Below are 17,834 nucleotides of genomic sequence, written 5' to 3' on the forward strand. Positions count from 1 at the left end.
TGCTATGTGATAAAACAGCAGTTAGCATTGATAGAGAAAATTTGTAAATCTGCTTCCATCTACATATACAGAAATTCACATAAATGTCTTACACTCAGAGTCAACCTCACACAAAATCCCTCCACAGTGACGTAGCTGCTGGAAGATGGCAGGTAAATGCGCCTCTGTTTAATGACACTTTTATATAGAAATCTAGCCAGAACACAACGCTAACTAATGCCCCTATCGAGATGCAGACTGACTCAGATTGATTGCAACATGTTGACAATCTGTCTGTGTTTATAAATTAGAAGCTGAGCTCCATTTCATGTGATGACATCTGACGACTTTGTATAAGCAGGAAAAAAAAAGATGGATCTCACACAATGGAGCTGTATAAAGCACAGAGTTAGCATGGAAAGAAAGAACAATGACCAAAAAAAGGAATGTGTGTTTACCTACTTTAGCCTGTGAAGAAACCTTTAAAGTGGTAAATGGATAACAGATTTCTACTGCTAGTGTGTTCCAAGCGCTTTTATAATGCAAGTTACACTTGATTGTTGTGCGCACACGGTCATACCAGTGGATGCATGGATAACATTTCTTAAGAGCATCTGAGGAGCTGTTTTTTTTTCTGTCTACCCTCCTTTTTAAAACACCCACCACTGCTAAAAAATATTAAGGAAGAGAGGGACAGAAAAAGAAAAGCAGAAAGAAAACAGCCCCCACACCGCTGCTGAAATCTCAGTTTTGGTGGTTAATATCAACATTTTGGCGCAACAAAGGCAACTATTAATGGCTTAAACAGACAAAAATATTTCAGTGCTGTAGATCCTCCGCCTTTGAACCCATCCCCTCAATCGAGATGACTAAAGAGGGGAAGCAGATATTAAAGGCGAATGTGAAAGGGGGGAAAATGGTGTTAGATAAAAATCATCATTGCTTACTCAATATATTTTTATATATCGAGATGGCCTATCAAGATAAAAATGTTACTTTTTCTTAACAACACACTGCACTAGTCTGTACTCTAAATATGGTTATACTATTTAAACATTTTCTCTGCATAATATGAACCTAAACCCACCGCTCTAGATTCTCAAAACTCCACTATGTAGAATTTGCAATGTCACTCAGTTCAGTTCACAGCTGCCTCTCAGTGCACAGTATTTCCTGTTTCCTGCGCCTCTCTTTCTATTCCTCTTTCTGTAAAGAATAATAAACAACAAAAGAGAAGAGTGGGACTATGGGACTCTTCAGTTATATGTATTTTTTCACAGTCTGTGAATACAGGCTTGGGTTGGATGACAGTCTGCAGTGGATGTGTCTCTGCATCTGTGGGCTACTATCTATAAACTGTACAGACGTAGATATTCTAGAAATATATTTATATTATAAAGCTAGTGACAAATAAAAAGGTAAAAATGAAAATAAGAGTTGAATGACCTAAAATATATAGAACTAAAACAATTCACATATAATAAATAAATAGAATAAAAGTTGGTATTTTTTATTATTATCACTTTATGAAACACTGAAAGTTAACAACAGTTTTGCATAATGTAGCAAAAGCAACGTTCTGAATCTGTTGGACTTTAAATTACAAACTTTCTTTCACCACTGACAACAGCTATGTGTTTAAATTAGTTTGCAGTAATTATATTATATGTCCGGCAGCCTCGCCTCTGTCAGTGCACCCCAGGGCAGCTGTGGCTACAACGTAGCTTGCCATTACCAGTGTGTGAATGACTGAATGTAGTGTAAAGCGCTTTGGGGTCCTTAGGGACTGAGTAAAGCGCTATACAAATGCAGGCCATTTACCATTTACCAATCAGAGCCAAGTTGGGAAAAAAGATTATCTTTTAAATTTACATTTGCATAATTAATTTCAGTTCTCAGTTTTCATTTATTTAGGGCTGTTTCTGTGCACCTTGAATATCTGTCAAGGACTCACTCTTGTTTTGCTCTGAAAGAGATGCCTGCCAAAAACAACATTATGTGACAAGTGAAAGTGAACCAGAACACTAATTATGCCTTCAATATTGTCATTTTCTACAGTACTAGTGCAGTTGCAGTTACACTGAGACTGTGTGTGGATATTTTACATTCTCGCAGCCGCCTGAGCTCCCACACCTTCTCATTACCAAACACCCGCTGAGTCTGAAGTAAATCTGATGAACGAGCGATTACCGTTCTCTCTGTAACACCACCTGTCAATGTCGATGTCACAGCATAAGAGATTTTGATGACGATGCCTGATTGCATTGGGCTCCCAGGAACATAAAAAAAGTTTTTATTCAAATGACATAAAGTTTGAAACTGATGAGGGAACCGCTGTCCTACATTGTGATTTCAAATTGAAGACTTTTTTCCTCTCACGTCAAATGAAAAAACGGAAAAATGTTTCTGCTTGGTCTGTGGAGTTCAACGGCAGCTGGAGAATCGTTTCATGTTTTTGTGGCCTCCAAACTCCTCCACTGGTGAATGATATACCATTTCAGTAAAGTATGCATGCTCTCTGGGGGGTATGTGGGCTGCTAGTTTGCAGATGAAATTGAGGAGGGGACCCCACTCCCACGCCCTGCCCCATATATGGCACTTATCTATTATGTACTCCAAGTTTCGGTATTTGGATTTTAATTTTCAGTAAAATATGACATATACTATGAAACCAAGACAGATACTTTTACATGCAAAAGGTTATATGAAAACTTCATTAGTATCCTGCATTAACTCTGTGCTTTGGGAATGTTTGTCTGCAGACAGACGCTTAGACTGTATGTAGGACATGCATCTGCTTGACCTCCCACTATTCTCCCTGTGGCCTTTCCCAGACAACATGCACAGACTGCAGAACTTATGTCACAGTGTTGCTGTGCTGGCCCCCAAAATCCCTCTGCCCTGTCCTGAAGATACAACAAACAGCAAACAGCACATGTCTATTAAAGCAACAGTCCAGCATTACTTCAAAATGAACTCAAGACTGACAGATCCCCATCTAAAGACCAGCACCCTCTTATTTACCTAACATTATAATTGTAGCTGCCGTCATAGGCAACTCTCACATTTAAGTTCATTTTATTAGATAGTTAAGGTTGAAACAATAAGTAGTTGAAATATTAAGAAATAATAAATAAATAGTAATTCATGTTTTGTTGATTAGATTTATATGTTTAAATGTGTTATTTGTGCTAACTGTGCAATTAGGTAGGAACCTTTTCTATAGTTCCGTCTGTTGTTGCTAGGAGGACATTTTTTTGGCTGTCACACTCAGCAAGCTAATTAAGAGAAGAGCCTGTCTACAGAAAGTTAGAAAAGAGTGCTTTTTTGGAACTCCCTACTATTTGTAACATGGTAGACTAATGTGCCTGTGTTAATTCAGCTCCATATTATTGTGTGAAGTTGCACTGGGTTGGGAGTGGTTTTGTGTGTGTGTCACATTTTTGGTGAGCCAATGGCGAGAATGGGGTTGGACTAATTAGAGGCAGGTGTACTTGATTGCACTGATACACTGGTCTACCTATAGCCCACACTACAAACACTGCTGTGTCGTTTTGTCTCTCTGTGCAGGTATGTAATGTGATGAAATCTGATACGTTTGGGATGGATGGGTTTTTGCGCTATGAATTTTATACTGAAGGTGTCGTTTGTCTCCCTGTGCAGGCCAGGGCCTATTTATATGCCACAGCTAAAGGCAGCCAGAGTGCGGAGGCTGGAGTGACCACTGGCTATATGCTTGCAGGGTGGTGGGTCTCCAAGGACAACTTCTAACCTTGTTAAAGGCAAACACGTGAGGTGCAACTGGCGTGTGGCCATAGCTGGCTTGGCCTTGGACTGTGTGTTTTTATTTGATTCATAAAATGGGACACTGGACTGTTTTATCTTTTATCTCTTGATATTTTTTGTCAATAAATTATCTTTTAGAATTTTATGACTGTCATCTTTTTGCCCACGACTGAGACGGTTGGTCAGACCTAAAATCTTTCTTTGGGTGGTTACATATTTATGTTATAGCGAGTTCAGTAACAAAAACCTGACATATTCAATAAAAAAAAAAGGTAAATAAAAAGTAAATTTGATTTTGATTTGATTTTGAATGTCCCAAGGAAAACAATCCATATTAATTCTGCAGTCAGAGTTCATGATCAGGACTTCAGAGCCTCTGCTGTGGTTAAGGTTGTAAGGGGGGGGGGGGGGGGGGGGGGGTACGGTTAGACTGAGCTCTTAAAAAGAGCATAATTAACAAATCCAAAGGGCGAAAATGCCACACTGATTTTGTCCCAACGAATGCATCCCTGCTTCTAAAACACGTGTAATGTCCATGTGAAGGATGACTTCGCATCAATTTCATCTCATCTTGGTAAGAAGCACCCACTGCTTCCTAGTAGGTTATTAATGACACACAGCCTCGGTATATTGTCTGGCATACAGGACTCATAATATATCTTGGTTTCACGCAGCTCCACACATGTTTTTACACGTTTTTATGCCACAGCACAGCGCATTCACAGTGAAAGTCAAAGGGGTTTTTTTCTTCTTCATCTTCCACTCCATGTCTCATCGGATTTTAATTAGAGAAGCTTTTGGAAATCATGAACTTGTAAAAAAAAGAAGAAGAAAGGGTTTGATTTTTCGGATTGATTAGACCGTCTATTAAAATATCACAGTGATAAATTGACATGAATCCAGATTTCATCAAATTTCAGATGGCTTGTTGTCTAATTCATATCTGAAAAGGTTCCCGCACTTCCCCATCACTGACCACGCAAACGCACGCCACACCTTTGAATTTGTGGCTGGAATTTAATGATCGTAAATCTTATCTTAAGAGATAAATTATGTGGATCACTGAAACACGTCTCCTCCATCGCTTTACATTTCTGTCATGCCTGGTCCCCTGTTAGCAAGATCTAACAGGGGACCAGGCGTTTATGATCTATGTCCAGTTTATATTTGTGATGACTCTCGGTTTGCTGCAGCAACTGAATGGCACTGAATTAATAACCGTCTCTAAGCTCTGATGTGGAGTGATACTTCAAGTGATTAGACAGGAGAACTGCTTTATGTCACAAGAAATGGGCTCATTTGAACAGATGCCAAAACAGTGGTGCAAGGTCAAACTTAATTTAATCCATTAAAATCTATTATACTGCACACTCCGAATATTTTTTTTGTTCATCATCTTCAGTATTTCCTTCAATATCATCTGTTTAAAAAGGTCATGACTGAAGCTTTGCTGCTTTTATGTTTCCTTAGTGATCCTAATCATTGTTTACAATAACATCCTTTAAAGTCATATTTAAAAAAATATCATAAGTCAACATTTAAAGTGTAGTATCATTAGGTTTTCTCCACTTCATGTTAGCTAGCACACAATGAGTCACTGGTTTTAGTTTGATATGCTATAATTACACCCTAATAACGACTGTGTTTAGTCTGTTCCTTCCCATTCCATGCAAGGCCACCTGGGTTGGCTGGAAGACTGTTTACTTAGCCTAGCAGGGCGAAGGACACTGTCTCAGCTGAACGCTTATTCCCTTCCGATGCTGCATCCTTTACCCACCCCTGTTGCTTGTCATGTGTTTCTTTGGTGTATTAAGAGTTTTTTCATGTGCTATGTGCAGAGGTGTTTTTTTTCTGTTCTCAAACTGATCTCCCTGTTGGAGCTCAGTCTGGGGGGACTTCCCCATGTGATGTTTTGTGTAATGTATGTATGATCGGAGGGTAAGATGGCGCCGCCATTGCGTGCAATAGGTCGGCAGCCTTATGAAATTTCCCCTTGTGGGACTAATAAAGGTATATCAATCAATCATGTGCACTACTCAAGAAACCAGTACTATGCTAATAAAAAAAGGAGCTGAGATGTTCCTGCTCTGTACTCCAACACCCTGACAGGGCATTAATCAGTTCAAACAGGCTTTATTGACAACAAGGAGGAAAAAATAACCTTTGTCACCATCTGATTACCTTATTCCAATGAAAATCCACAAACACATTATTGACTGTAACTGAGGGTGAAACACAAAGCTAACATGGCCAAATATTTGCTGCCACGTTACACAAGCCTCAAATATTTATCATTACACTTTAACTCCTCTGTGCTCTCAAAATGTCAGCAAAGATGGCATTCAGACTCCAACAGGCTGCCCTCTGAGGAACACTGTGATTTCATTTCTGATATATGCAGCAGAAATGCCAATGAACTGCTGTGGCCCAGATCAAAACAACTGAAAGTAAACGTTGTGATTGTTTAATGACAACGCATGTAAACAGGAGATGTAGTAGTGATGGACAGTCTTTGGAGGTTAGTGCCTTTTATAAAAGAGTGTTCTACACTAAACACCTTTAGCGCTACTGTTATGGCATAACCAGGTGTGAGTGGGCACACTTCACCTCACAGGTATACACTGAATAGTTGGCAGTGAGAGAACCACTTATGTTATAAAACGGCTGCTATACCTCACTCTGTGCAGGTGACCTTCGTCTACAATCACCTACAGTAATGAGAGGCTATTGTAGAGCCAGAATGTACTTAACAAAAAAGATCGAAAGTGAAAACTTTGATCCAATAAGAACGAGTAAAATAAAAGATGACGCACAGCCAGCAATTCTCCAGTTTTGAATGGAAGCTTTGAATGTAAATATCTCCTTCTTGGCTTCGTTTGAAAAAGAAGTTTCAGTTCATCTTGTGCGTGCCCGGTTAACAAAGAAGGCCTTTCAGGCTAACGTACTCAGTCTTTCCACTTATCTTGTGATGTGGCACCATTAAAGAAATGCTGATAGATCCTCTGCTCCAACTGTTTTATGTAGATTTGGTTCGATATCACCTTGTATATTATTTTGTACTATAAATCACATTTGTAATTGAATTTTGTTATTATTTTCATCACTATTTTGATGGCACAATACAAGTGGGAAATTGAGCCAGCTATCTAGCACAAAGTCCACGCAAGGCTCAACTGCGAGAAACAGACATCACATAAAACTAAGTCACCCACATCACTGGGTTTGTTTTCTTTTAACCCCTTATGCAGTCTGTACATTTTGTTCTGCCTTAATGTCACTTGAGATTATGTCGGAATGACAATCTTAACTCATGTTGAAGCTCCACGTAATTGCCATTTTAACCAGTACCCTCACACCCAGAAGAAGAAGCAGTGGATATTGAAATGTTATCTTCACCTTACTGGTGTCAGACATTTTCTCCCGTGTTAGCTGAATCAAACTCATGCTGCGATCTCCCTCGGGATTTCAGGGAGACACTAAGAAGCAAGAAAGTTCACGCACCGATCTAAGCACTGATCACGTGGGCTGGTAATAATAAACACCACGTGTCTCTGCAGGTAATGCTCGATATGAACCACGCTTGTATCACCTCATTTCAGGAAGTCAAAGGCAAAATAGCTCACAATGCATGAACTTGGCAGCCTTTATCTTATAAAATGATTACAAACAAGCAAGCAACGGTGTGTGTACGTGTGTAGGTGTGTGTGTGTGTCACACCCAAGGTAAATGATAATATTGAGGTGAATGTGGATTCTCTGAAGATGCATCACAGAAATACGAAACTGTTTGTGTAACAAACAAATTAGGATCCTTCCACCGAAGGTAAAGTGATGTTTACACGTCTGTGAACTGGCCGGGTTGATGGATGCTAGATTTGAATTTCATGTAAATTACACATTATTTCTGTCTGATCACGTGTTGCATATGAGTTTGTTCTGTCACAATACATGACGCAGACCTACATTTTGCCATTTGGCGTGTAACTACTGTAAAAAAGCTGATTGGTTCAGCTGGAACAAGAGAATCATTGCTTTGGAGCGCTTTAAAAAAAAAAATCATAATATGACATTTTGAGTAATTTAACATGTTTAGAACCAATTATTTGCTATCAAACACCCTAAAGGAAATACACAAAAAACAACCCACATCTGCTTCTTAATCAGTTTCCTCTACTTATTTAAAATGTCAGATTAGCTCGGGACTGGAGCCGACCACACAAAGAAATTTAATGGCTGCAGGACATTGGCAGTGTGTTTTGATCATTCTTAGTTAAAATTCTTAGTTAATATTTTTTTTTGTTCATCATCTTCAGTATTTCCTTCAATATCATCTGTTTAAAAAGGTCATGACTGAAGCTTTGCTGCTTTTATGTTTCCTTAGTGATCCTAATCATTGTTTACAATAACATCCTTTAATGTCATATTTAAAAAAAATATCATAAGTCAACATTTAAAGTGTAGTATCATTAGGTTTTCTCCACGTCATGTTAGCTAGCACACAATGAGTCACTGGTTTTAGTTTGATATGCTATAATCATGTGCACTACTCAATAAAACAGGACTATGCTAATAAAAAAAAGGAGCTGAGATTTGATGTTCCTGCTCTGTACTCCAGCACCCTGACAGGGCATTAATCAGTTCAAACAGGCTTAAAATTGAATTAATACTGACATATAATATTTAGGGAAGGTTTAAAAAAAAATCCTGTCTTAGTGAGAGCAACTACACTTGCTGGCAGCAGCAAAATATAAATCTGTTAATCCTCACAATCTTTTTAATTTAATCTTTTTAACTGAACCGTCAGCAACAGGCGCGCAACAGTCTTTAAGTGCTCGTTGTAATCATTGATTATCAAAATTAATTCTGTTAGTGTGTTACATAAATAGAGGATTAGGTGGATAATCATTATAATAAACATAAACACACATTATGCAACACTTAATTCCAAAATAGTTGGGGCACCGTGTAAAATGTAAATGGCAACAAAATGCAATGATTTGGAAACCTCCTGAGAGCAAATTTTAATCACAATCGAAAACATGGTTAACGTGAGACATTTTACTATTTCATACATAATTTCAGCTCATTTTGAATTTGGCAGTAATATAGCCCAACAGGGTTCACTGTGGCATCCATAAATGCAGGTTAAACCTTTATTGTACAGACAAGCAGCCAAAGGTGAACACAATCCAGAAATGCTGTCGTCTTCTCTAGAGTCTTCTTTAGAGGAAAATATGCTCCCATAATGTCTTTTTTCAGAGAAGGCTGTGTGCATTTAAGCTAGACAAAGCTAAACTAAAGTGCCTACTGCAGCTATCGTGGCACGGCTTGGCAGCAGAAGACTCCAGATTCGAAGCATCATGATACAAATAATACAACAAAGAAGACACGGGACTTTTTAGCAGCAAGAGTCCTCTATCAAACAAAAATGGACCAACATTCATCTCCAAAACTCCAGCAGCTGGTCTCCCAGATGTTTACCGACTGAGGTGAGATGCTTAAAATGGTACATCTTCTTAATTTAAACAGTGACTGTTTTATATGTTGTACTGTGGACAACATATAAGATTCAGCTTTTATTTACATTTTTTACAGCATCCCAACTTTTGTGGAATTGGGGATATATTAGTATTTAACCAAATGACCACATTTTTTCCTTTCAAACTTACTCACCAGGCTGTACGCTCTCACACTCTTGCGTGTTACACTTTCGGGTGCTCTCAGGCGGTGGCTCGTGGTGACATTGAGCTTGATCAACTTCTCCATCCGTCTCAGCCCTGGTGTCAACACATTTAATAAGTCGATGCTGCACTCCAACTCCGCAAGAAGCTGAACACTGCAAGAAGAGAGGTAAACAATTTTAATGTGTTTTAAAGGCGAGTGAAAAAAATCTTACTGTACAAAAATCTTGTACAGTAATATCAGTGTTCCCCAAACTCTTCTCCGAGTTTATGATTGACAATTAAGGGCCACATTTCAACTGACACCAGTAAAAATATTACAAGATGTGCAGAACTGCTTCAGCTGTCAGTTAAGAGGATAGTATATTTTTGACATTCTCAATCTAAAAGGTGTATCTGAGAGGCTACACTGCCTCAGCGCTCCTGATTGGCCCCAATTCACTGATTCTGACGTTACTGATTCTCCCTAAACTCTACTCAAACACTTGTGCTGCTCATGTGGGTGTCTCATGAAATCCCCTGAAAGACTCTGGTCGGGTGACCAGGTTATATTGGCAATACACTGTGCATAGTCTGCAATGAACTCTTTTATAGGATTGCAATTTTTGTTTAAGGATTTCTACTTCAGGAAAACCCCCCAAAAAAACACTGTATGAAATGAAGTATGAAATATCCATGATAGCAGGATGGACGTCAAATTATTTTGTAGCCTTCTATGCAAGGTACTCGTGATCCTTTCGTACCTCAAGCAATAATGCTTCATCAATGACAGGGATGCTCTCATGATTTTGGTTTTTAAATGCAATCAACAATGCCTACGTAGTACCTGTCCCCATGATCCGGTAAGCCACTGAGCACAAGGATGGCTATTACATGACTGGATGGTGCTGGGCTCGTGGTCTCTGTCGCATTGATCCTCCTCTGGACAGGTGACGATACGCTGCTGCTGACCTCCTCCGCACACCTCAGAGCACTGAACAACCCAGAGCACAACAGCAAACACATGGAGGCTGTAAATCTCAGTGTTTAGGTCAACTGATTGATTCTATGGATTTCAGACATTAAACAAATCCAAGGGGATTACAGAGATGTTGAAAAATCCACAAAACACAGCACCGAATTTTAAAAAAGAACAGTTATCCCCCCATTAAAAACACCCGAGTACAACAAAAATAATTTGATGGCTTAAGTAAAAATTGAAAATAGATTCCATAAATACGCCACAGCCTGACACCTATAAGGCTCTTTGGTTTTCAGCATCTAGATGTGTAACGACACATCTAGATGTGTCGTTACACATAGCATTGGTATGTGCCTTTCATAGCATTGGTAAAAGAAAAAAAAAACATCACGGCTGTGTTACTAGCACAACACACCTACACCAAATCATGACAGCCATGTGGACGCACCTCTATTATCTGTCAACTATATTGAGGAGCATGCCCATATTGTACAAGTAATAGAAGCTCTGCTCTTATACTTTGATGTGTAAAGCCTTACAGCCTTGACTGAGATGACTGCAAAGCTTAGACGCAAGAAGAAATTTAAATTCAACAAGGAATTACTACAGATGACATTTAATGCCCTTTTTTCCCTCTAAACTTTCCAAGAAGCTAATTTTTTTAAAATTGATTAGATAAAAATTAAATTGTGGAGGCTTCTTCGACATTGATAATCCATTAACTGTGACCATTTTTGTTACGTAAAGATTATGAGGTAAACCACTTAAAAGAACAAAGTCTTTGTCTTTAACCCTGCAGCCAAAGTCATATTCTTGAGTGCAGGCAATTATAGACAAACACAGTGTGTCTACCAGCTGACTGTCTTTCAGATTTTTTCCTTTTTTCCACTCCAATGATAAAATCTAATGTTGCATTGCCTTCAATTTTATTGAATTGAGAAATTTTATCTGTGTATACAGAACTACTTTTCATCACAAAGTCACTAACCCTTTGTTTTATATTACTGACCTGACCCCAGGAGGAGGTGTACCATTCAAGACATGGCTGAAGGTTACAGGGCATCGTTGTTTGGGGCCTGGAGGACATGGCTCGGCAGTGGAAAGGTCGAAGGGGTCTTTGGTCCCTCAGGTCAAAGCACTGAACCTCCCGCAATTTAATGCCGCCTTCACAATAGTTGGAGCACTGTGAAATCACATGGCCCAACAATTAGAGACAGAGTTTAGTCTTCTGGCACTGTGCTCCCCCCCGAATTTGGCCACGTGTTTTTTGTACCAGCAGACTTGCTCCATTTAAAGGCCTTTAAGCCAAACTGTCGTCTTTTCCACTTTTTGTTCATCTTTTTTCTGTTGTGCCTGAAAGAGCACATGCCAGTAAGCAGTAGCTATGTGTTGTGTTGAGCTTACCAGTAATAGTTTTGTGTAACAGTTGAGAAACGGCTGCAATTTCAGTGTGTTAGCCCATTTTCAATGTAATGTTAGCCTTGAGCTAACTGCTAGACACCTGGGGCAAATAATCAGTAAAGTTTTCGGGATATGTTTTGTGTTTACGTGAGATGTGCATGAAGTTTAATGACTCAGTGTTTGATATTGTAAAAGCAAGTCAATGACATCATAAATATAACGTGTTGTTTTTTTTCTTTCTGTATCACAGTGCTTCTGACAGTAAACAGTTAAAATGTACCAGATGACTCCTGGATGCGGACTTGTTGTTAGAAATCAGCTTCACACCTTAGTGAAGGCAGAAAAGGCACAACTTCACTTACTTCCAAGGTCTACAAAGAGCAGAAAGTCTAAAGAGGATGAATCATCAGCAACACTTTCAGTATAAAGAGCAGCTTTATTATCTTGCTCTTTATTAGCTTGTAGCCTTCATTAGGGTAACCCATGAATATAAAGAAGCTTATTTGCAATGTGATTTTAATGTGTTTTTTCCACCCCAGAAAGCTGGTATCTAGTCAGGTTAGTCAATGGATGGCTTTAAAAATGGATTACCAGCAATTCTTGTTGCCTTTAATTTAGTATAACTTAAACCAGATGATCAGAAGTGTATTAATCCATGAAATCTTTAAACAGCAAGGACAACTTTCTTCTCATTGCCCAACCTGTCCAAAAAGGTACAACTTTAACCTATCACTCTCAGTTTTACACAGAGAGCTGGAAACAAGAAGATTTAACACAAACAAAATGATGGTTTTCTTCTGCCTTTTGTACCATTTCCATATGGTGCTCGTTTTCTTACCCAAATCTACGTTTACAGAACTACACAACTCGATTTCTTCCGTTGTATGGAACAGGTCCATTCCAAAAATATTTTCACATCACTCGTTTCTCTAGTGCTGGTTTAGCTTACTGGGTTGGACAGACGACCCATAAGTATACAGACATTGGTCTTTCTTCTGTCTTCTCTCTTCTACCCCATTACAGAGTCAAACTGTCTCTGTATGTATTATTGTAGGATCTACCTTACAATATAAAGTGCCTTGAGGCGACTGTTGTTGTGATTTGGCGCTAGATAAATACAATTGAACTGAATTGAACTGAACTTGGCAAAGTAACAATGGTCTAGCTCTTTTTTAAGAGATCTTTTTGTAAAATGAACACTCGTGTTTACTTGAGGCAGATTTATTTATGAATTGTTTTTTTTATAAATATTTTATAAATTAGCAGTTTTCTTAGTAAGCATTTCAGGCTCCAATATCTAACAGCCAGTAACGATATGGATGAAAAACTTGGTTTACTTCTATGCAAAAGGTAATATGTCTAAAGTCTGCACTAAGATTGAGAGTATAAATCCATCCTCGTAGGGAAAAAACATGGCAACAGGATCCATGGCACCTTTGTGCCATTGGCAGCAGGATCCATGGCACCCGGGGAGGTCAGGGGAATGAAAACATTCCCCTGACCTCCCCGGGGAATGTTTTCATATTTCTCTTTGTATTAAACAAAGTCTGATTAAGTTTAAATTGGTACATCATTTGCACTGCTCAACGGTGAAACTTGTAAAAAAACATATCCTAATGTTACCCCAGCATGTTTACACTGCCACAAAGCTCCAGCTACTAGCTCATATGTTTTGGGACTGGGAATTTTTGAAGATTTTCTTTCAAAGCCCTGTCATTTTTGTGCAGAAAAACAATAACACTGTCCATACATCTTCATTTTCAAGCTCTCTTTTTTTTTTAGAGCTCATGGTTCCTGCAGCACAACCAAAAACAATCGCTTTTGCATCTTTAATGGCCTGAAAACATTTTCTCTCTGACAAACCTCCATCTTTCAACATGTGGATGAAAGAAACGCTTTCTGTGACTTTTCATTGAATGTGTAAAAAAAGAAAAGGCGATGATGTTTATTCCTTCCATAAATGTATACTATCTTTATCTTATTCATATCCACCTCCATGTATTATATCAAAGCTGTTTTCTTTTTCTTTCTATCATGTATCTGTAATCCCAGGGGGGTGGGGAACATTGCATCGGTTTGTTTTTTTGTTATTGAAAAACTATAAAATACAGCTGCAAAAAAATAAGTCTACAGCCAAGTCTACGACACTGAGCTCAATGCAAACATAACATCAAAATGCCAACATGCCCACATTTATTACACCATGCATAATGTTAGCTGTTGTCCAACTTTGAACTAGAATATCAGACACAAAGCTTTGACTTGCAAATCCAGTCAGAGATATTAGAGTTCAGTCTAGACCAAAGTCCTAGACAAATCACCGTTGCCTAAAATCCTGCCGTAATAAAAAATAGTAAATAGAAAAGTCCACCTTATTACAATTTTATTTATTTAACTTTTGATTTGTATATGATATATACATAGATATGATATATAAAACAAGTAGTCTCACCTTACTCCATTCCCCAATTTTCCATGTAGAGCATGGGCGCAGGTAACACCTCTGGGCAGGTGCGGGCCTCTTTGCGGGATCACAGTCCGACTGTGATCCAGTACTGCAAGCCAAAGTTCTCCAGATAGCACCGAGTCCACAGGTGGTGGAGCACTGCTCGTAAACATAATAACTCATATTAGAATCATTTTGTGCTGCACAATTTGATGGCTGGATGCACAAAGAACACCAGCACGCGCAAGAAAAGCTTGTGGATAAGAACACATTTGAAATTTAGAGATGTTTTCGGTATTAAAGCAGTTTATTATGTACGTTGACGCCGTGTTAACCCTAGCTCAAATCTTGTCCCTAAAGAATGAAGATAATGCTTTTATTTTGTGTTTTTTATTTGCCTGGAAAAGAAAAGGAGGTGTAATGTGTAAATTATTTCATACATACAGCACTCCAGTTGCCAGCAATCCAGTAGGCAGCTGCAGTGTTTTGTGTGTGGGCGTAAGTTTGGACAGATGTTAGGACAGCTGGAACGGTTGGCAAAAAGGCCACAGCAGGTGTGGGCGACTCCGAGTCTTGTGCTGATGTTGTGCTGTGTTGAGGAGTGGCTCCTGAGCTTGTTGAAACCTGGTATGAAGAGCCAGGATCACTGTTAATGCCGCTCCTCACCACGGGTGGAAAGGCTATTTCGTTGTAGTCATAATTCGCTACATCAAACAACGGAGCTTGAGATGTGGGATACGTTCCAGTTGTTTTAGTGAACTCTGGCTTTGACGGAATCGGTTTCATCGTATGCGTTGGGAAATCAGCTGGAGAAAACTGAGTAGGAGGTATGATTGCTGTTCCAGTTAATGATGTGGAGGCCTCTTGGTTACCTGAGATGAGCAAAGAGGAAACAGGGGGAGGAATGGATTTCTCAGAGGCAGGAAGTGAGGTTGTGCTGAGGTCTCTGTCGGTATCTCGTGAATAATTCTCGGTAGTGGCGTATAATGTATCAAAATTAGTCTGATCCGTGTTGACGTCATCTATTGTAAAGGCATTTGAAAATAATGTTGACCGACTGGGTTGAGGTATTTCTGCAGTATTTTCATCCAGTTGAACTTCAGTCTTAATTTGAATTGTAGTTTCTGATGTGGGGGGACCTGAAGGTTCTGGACTCTCGACATCCTCCTGGTCTGCAGAGATATAGTCATAATTATCATATTCCTTTGTTTCCTGAGCCCCTTCAACAGTAGAGTCAGGAGTACTGATAGCTGTTTGTTGTCTCGGAGTAGAAACAGTCTGCTTTGGAGTCATAGTGACATCCTCAGTGTCATTCTCCTCCTCACTGAAGCTGTCATAGTTATTTTCAGCCTCCTCTGCATATTGCCCCCATTTCACATCCTGTAAAGGATGCTTTGTAGTGGAACCCAGACTAGGCACTGCACTAATGTTTTCAGGCAGCCACAGAATGCCATGCTTCTCTGCCGCTGGTTTTGATTGCTGAGTTGTAGACAATAGTGGAGAGTGAGTGGTTGACACAGGCAGAAGAAAATCCTCAGAAAGATAGTCATCCAAGTTTTCAGAATTTGATTGCAAAACCTCTTTTGCCGCTGCATTTTTACTGCCCTTTGTTACGTTCACTTTTGTGTTCTGAGGATTTTCGGTTTCCAAAGTGTAGGCAGTGGGCTTTGGAACGGCTGAAGTAGCTGTGGGAGTGGCTGCAATTTCTATGTGAGCACCTTCTTTCACACTGTGGGTTGGCTCGACCTCCTGCGAAACACTCAAACCATGACTGACTGAATTGTTTTCATTGCTCTCAAAGTCATCTGACAAGTCTTCATGGAAGTTGATAAAGTTATAGTCATAGTAAAAATCGTCCACTGGGACATAGTTGTCTTGAGAGTGATCAGTATTTTCAATGTTGTTGTGGTAGTGGAAATCTCCCTCAACGATGTCATTAAGGTCGTTATGAACTCTTGGCTGCTCTCTGGTGGTGCTGTACTTGGCAGGAGTTTTGACTTCGGGTATGGGGTTTATTTCATTAAGCACTTCTTTGCTGGACCAGCCACTTCCAGACCAGTCGAAACCTCCAAAATTATCGACAATCTGTGGACATTCCTGGATGTAGCAGGTACTGACAGCTAAAGGTTTCTTTTGGGGGTCACAATCAACCCCTGTGTTTCTAGAGCAGGTAACATTACGGTGACGTACTCCACTTCCACAAGACAGTGAACACTGTAAGAGGAAAAAAAAAGAAAAGACCAAAGCATTATTAAGCCATGTTACAGCTCTGTAGATTTACAATGTGCTTAAAAAACATAACAAAGACTATAAAGTGTGTAAAGCTCTGTTGGAAAACAATATGATGATGTCTTCCATAGCACTGGTACCCGCATCAAGCTCAGGTTTAAGAGGTGTTCCAGGACAACTGGGCAGCAAAGGACTTCAGGACCTTAGGACTGATGAGATCGGGGGTCTAGACTTAGTGTAGATGATCCAGCTGTCACCTCACCAGTCATGACAGCCATGTGTCTAGGCAGGTTAATCTGAGAGGAGGATGGACAGCAGGGAGTTCTGAAATGGAGGTAGCTGAGGAAGGCTAAGGAGGTGTTAAGATTGGTGCTGTGTGGGGAAGGGCATCAGCCATACCTCCACTTAATGCTATGTCTTTCTCAACTAGTCCTTGTCACAAACAGGCTGAGCAGTTAAGACTGAAGGAGATGAATATCGAAACCATACATTTATGGTCATCCTTCAAACAGCTGTGGAGAAACAATTTGATCTGGACAAAAGATTTCCATATATCCATTCATAAAGACCTGGCAAAACTAATAAAGTACAGAGAAATGCTGAGAATAGGGAGAGGTCAGGGTATAAATGCTCACATTTAAACACCCTTAAATCTGGCTTCTTGCCTTATTCCACACTGTGTCTATATGTAATAGAGTCAGAGAATAGTTACACAAAAGACATTTAAGCAACCAGCAGTGTCTTAAATGATCAGTAACACTAAATGTGTATAACAACTGAAATGTATTTCAAAAAGCTTGAGATGTGAAAATTTTCTGTGTGAATGAATGCTTTCAAAATAGAAAAAACTAGAAAACTTTCTCCACAATAAGTAAATAATTCATTTTCCCCAAATGTGAAGGTTGCTGTAAGTAATTCTGGTTAAACCTGAACCTCAGATTCTGACCCACACTCACCTTTGACCAGCTGCCAGTGGTCCAGTCTGCTGGGCAGGGGATGTGTGTGTTGCAGGAGGATAGTGACTCAGGTTTAGGGATGTGTTCACAGTTACTGGGCTCCAGGGCTTTCTGCTCCTCCGCACTTAATGCTTGAATGCAAAGAACTGTCCTTTTAGTTTGGCCTGAGCTCCCACAGGTCGCTGAGCATTTCTGCCACTCCCCAACCCACCATCTACACAACAAGACAGAAAGATTACACTGATTTCAAATGCAATGCTATCCTTTGTGTAGAATAAGAGTGTATTTAATGACTGTGACAATAAAGATGAGTCTTTGTGGTTTTACATGCATACATGCATACATGCATATATATACATACATATACATACATATACACACACACATATATATATA

At 39.4% G+C, this 17,834-nt stretch overlaps 1 protein-coding gene across 2 annotated transcripts in view; it reads right to left on the reverse strand.

Moving 5' to 3' along the window:
• Positions 1-17,834, reverse strand: part of adamts7 (a disintegrin-like and metallopeptidase (reprolysin type) with thrombospondin type 1 motif, 7) — a 76,161-nt gene that overhangs the window by 8,406 nt on the left and 49,921 nt on the right. For both annotated transcript variants that reach the window (XM_085157210.1, XM_085157205.1), the window contains exons 18-23: positions 17,439-17,652; positions 14,698-16,467; positions 14,260-14,412; positions 11,416-11,589; positions 10,272-10,418; positions 9,438-9,600 (exon numbers count right to left, since the gene is read on the reverse strand). In XM_085157210.1, the coding sequence (XP_085013336.1) occupies positions 9,438-9,600; positions 10,272-10,418; positions 11,416-11,589; positions 14,260-14,412; positions 14,698-16,467; positions 17,439-17,652 (2,621 nt within the window). The remainder of the gene's footprint in view (positions 1-9,437; positions 9,601-10,271; positions 10,419-11,415; positions 11,590-14,259; positions 14,413-14,697; positions 16,468-17,438; positions 17,653-17,834) is intronic.

This window comes from Neolamprologus multifasciatus, chromosome 1, assembly GCF_963576455.1.
Source record: "Neolamprologus multifasciatus chromosome 1, fNeoMul1.2, whole genome shotgun sequence".
NCBI lineage: Eukaryota > Metazoa > Chordata > Actinopteri > Cichliformes > Cichlidae > Neolamprologus > Neolamprologus multifasciatus.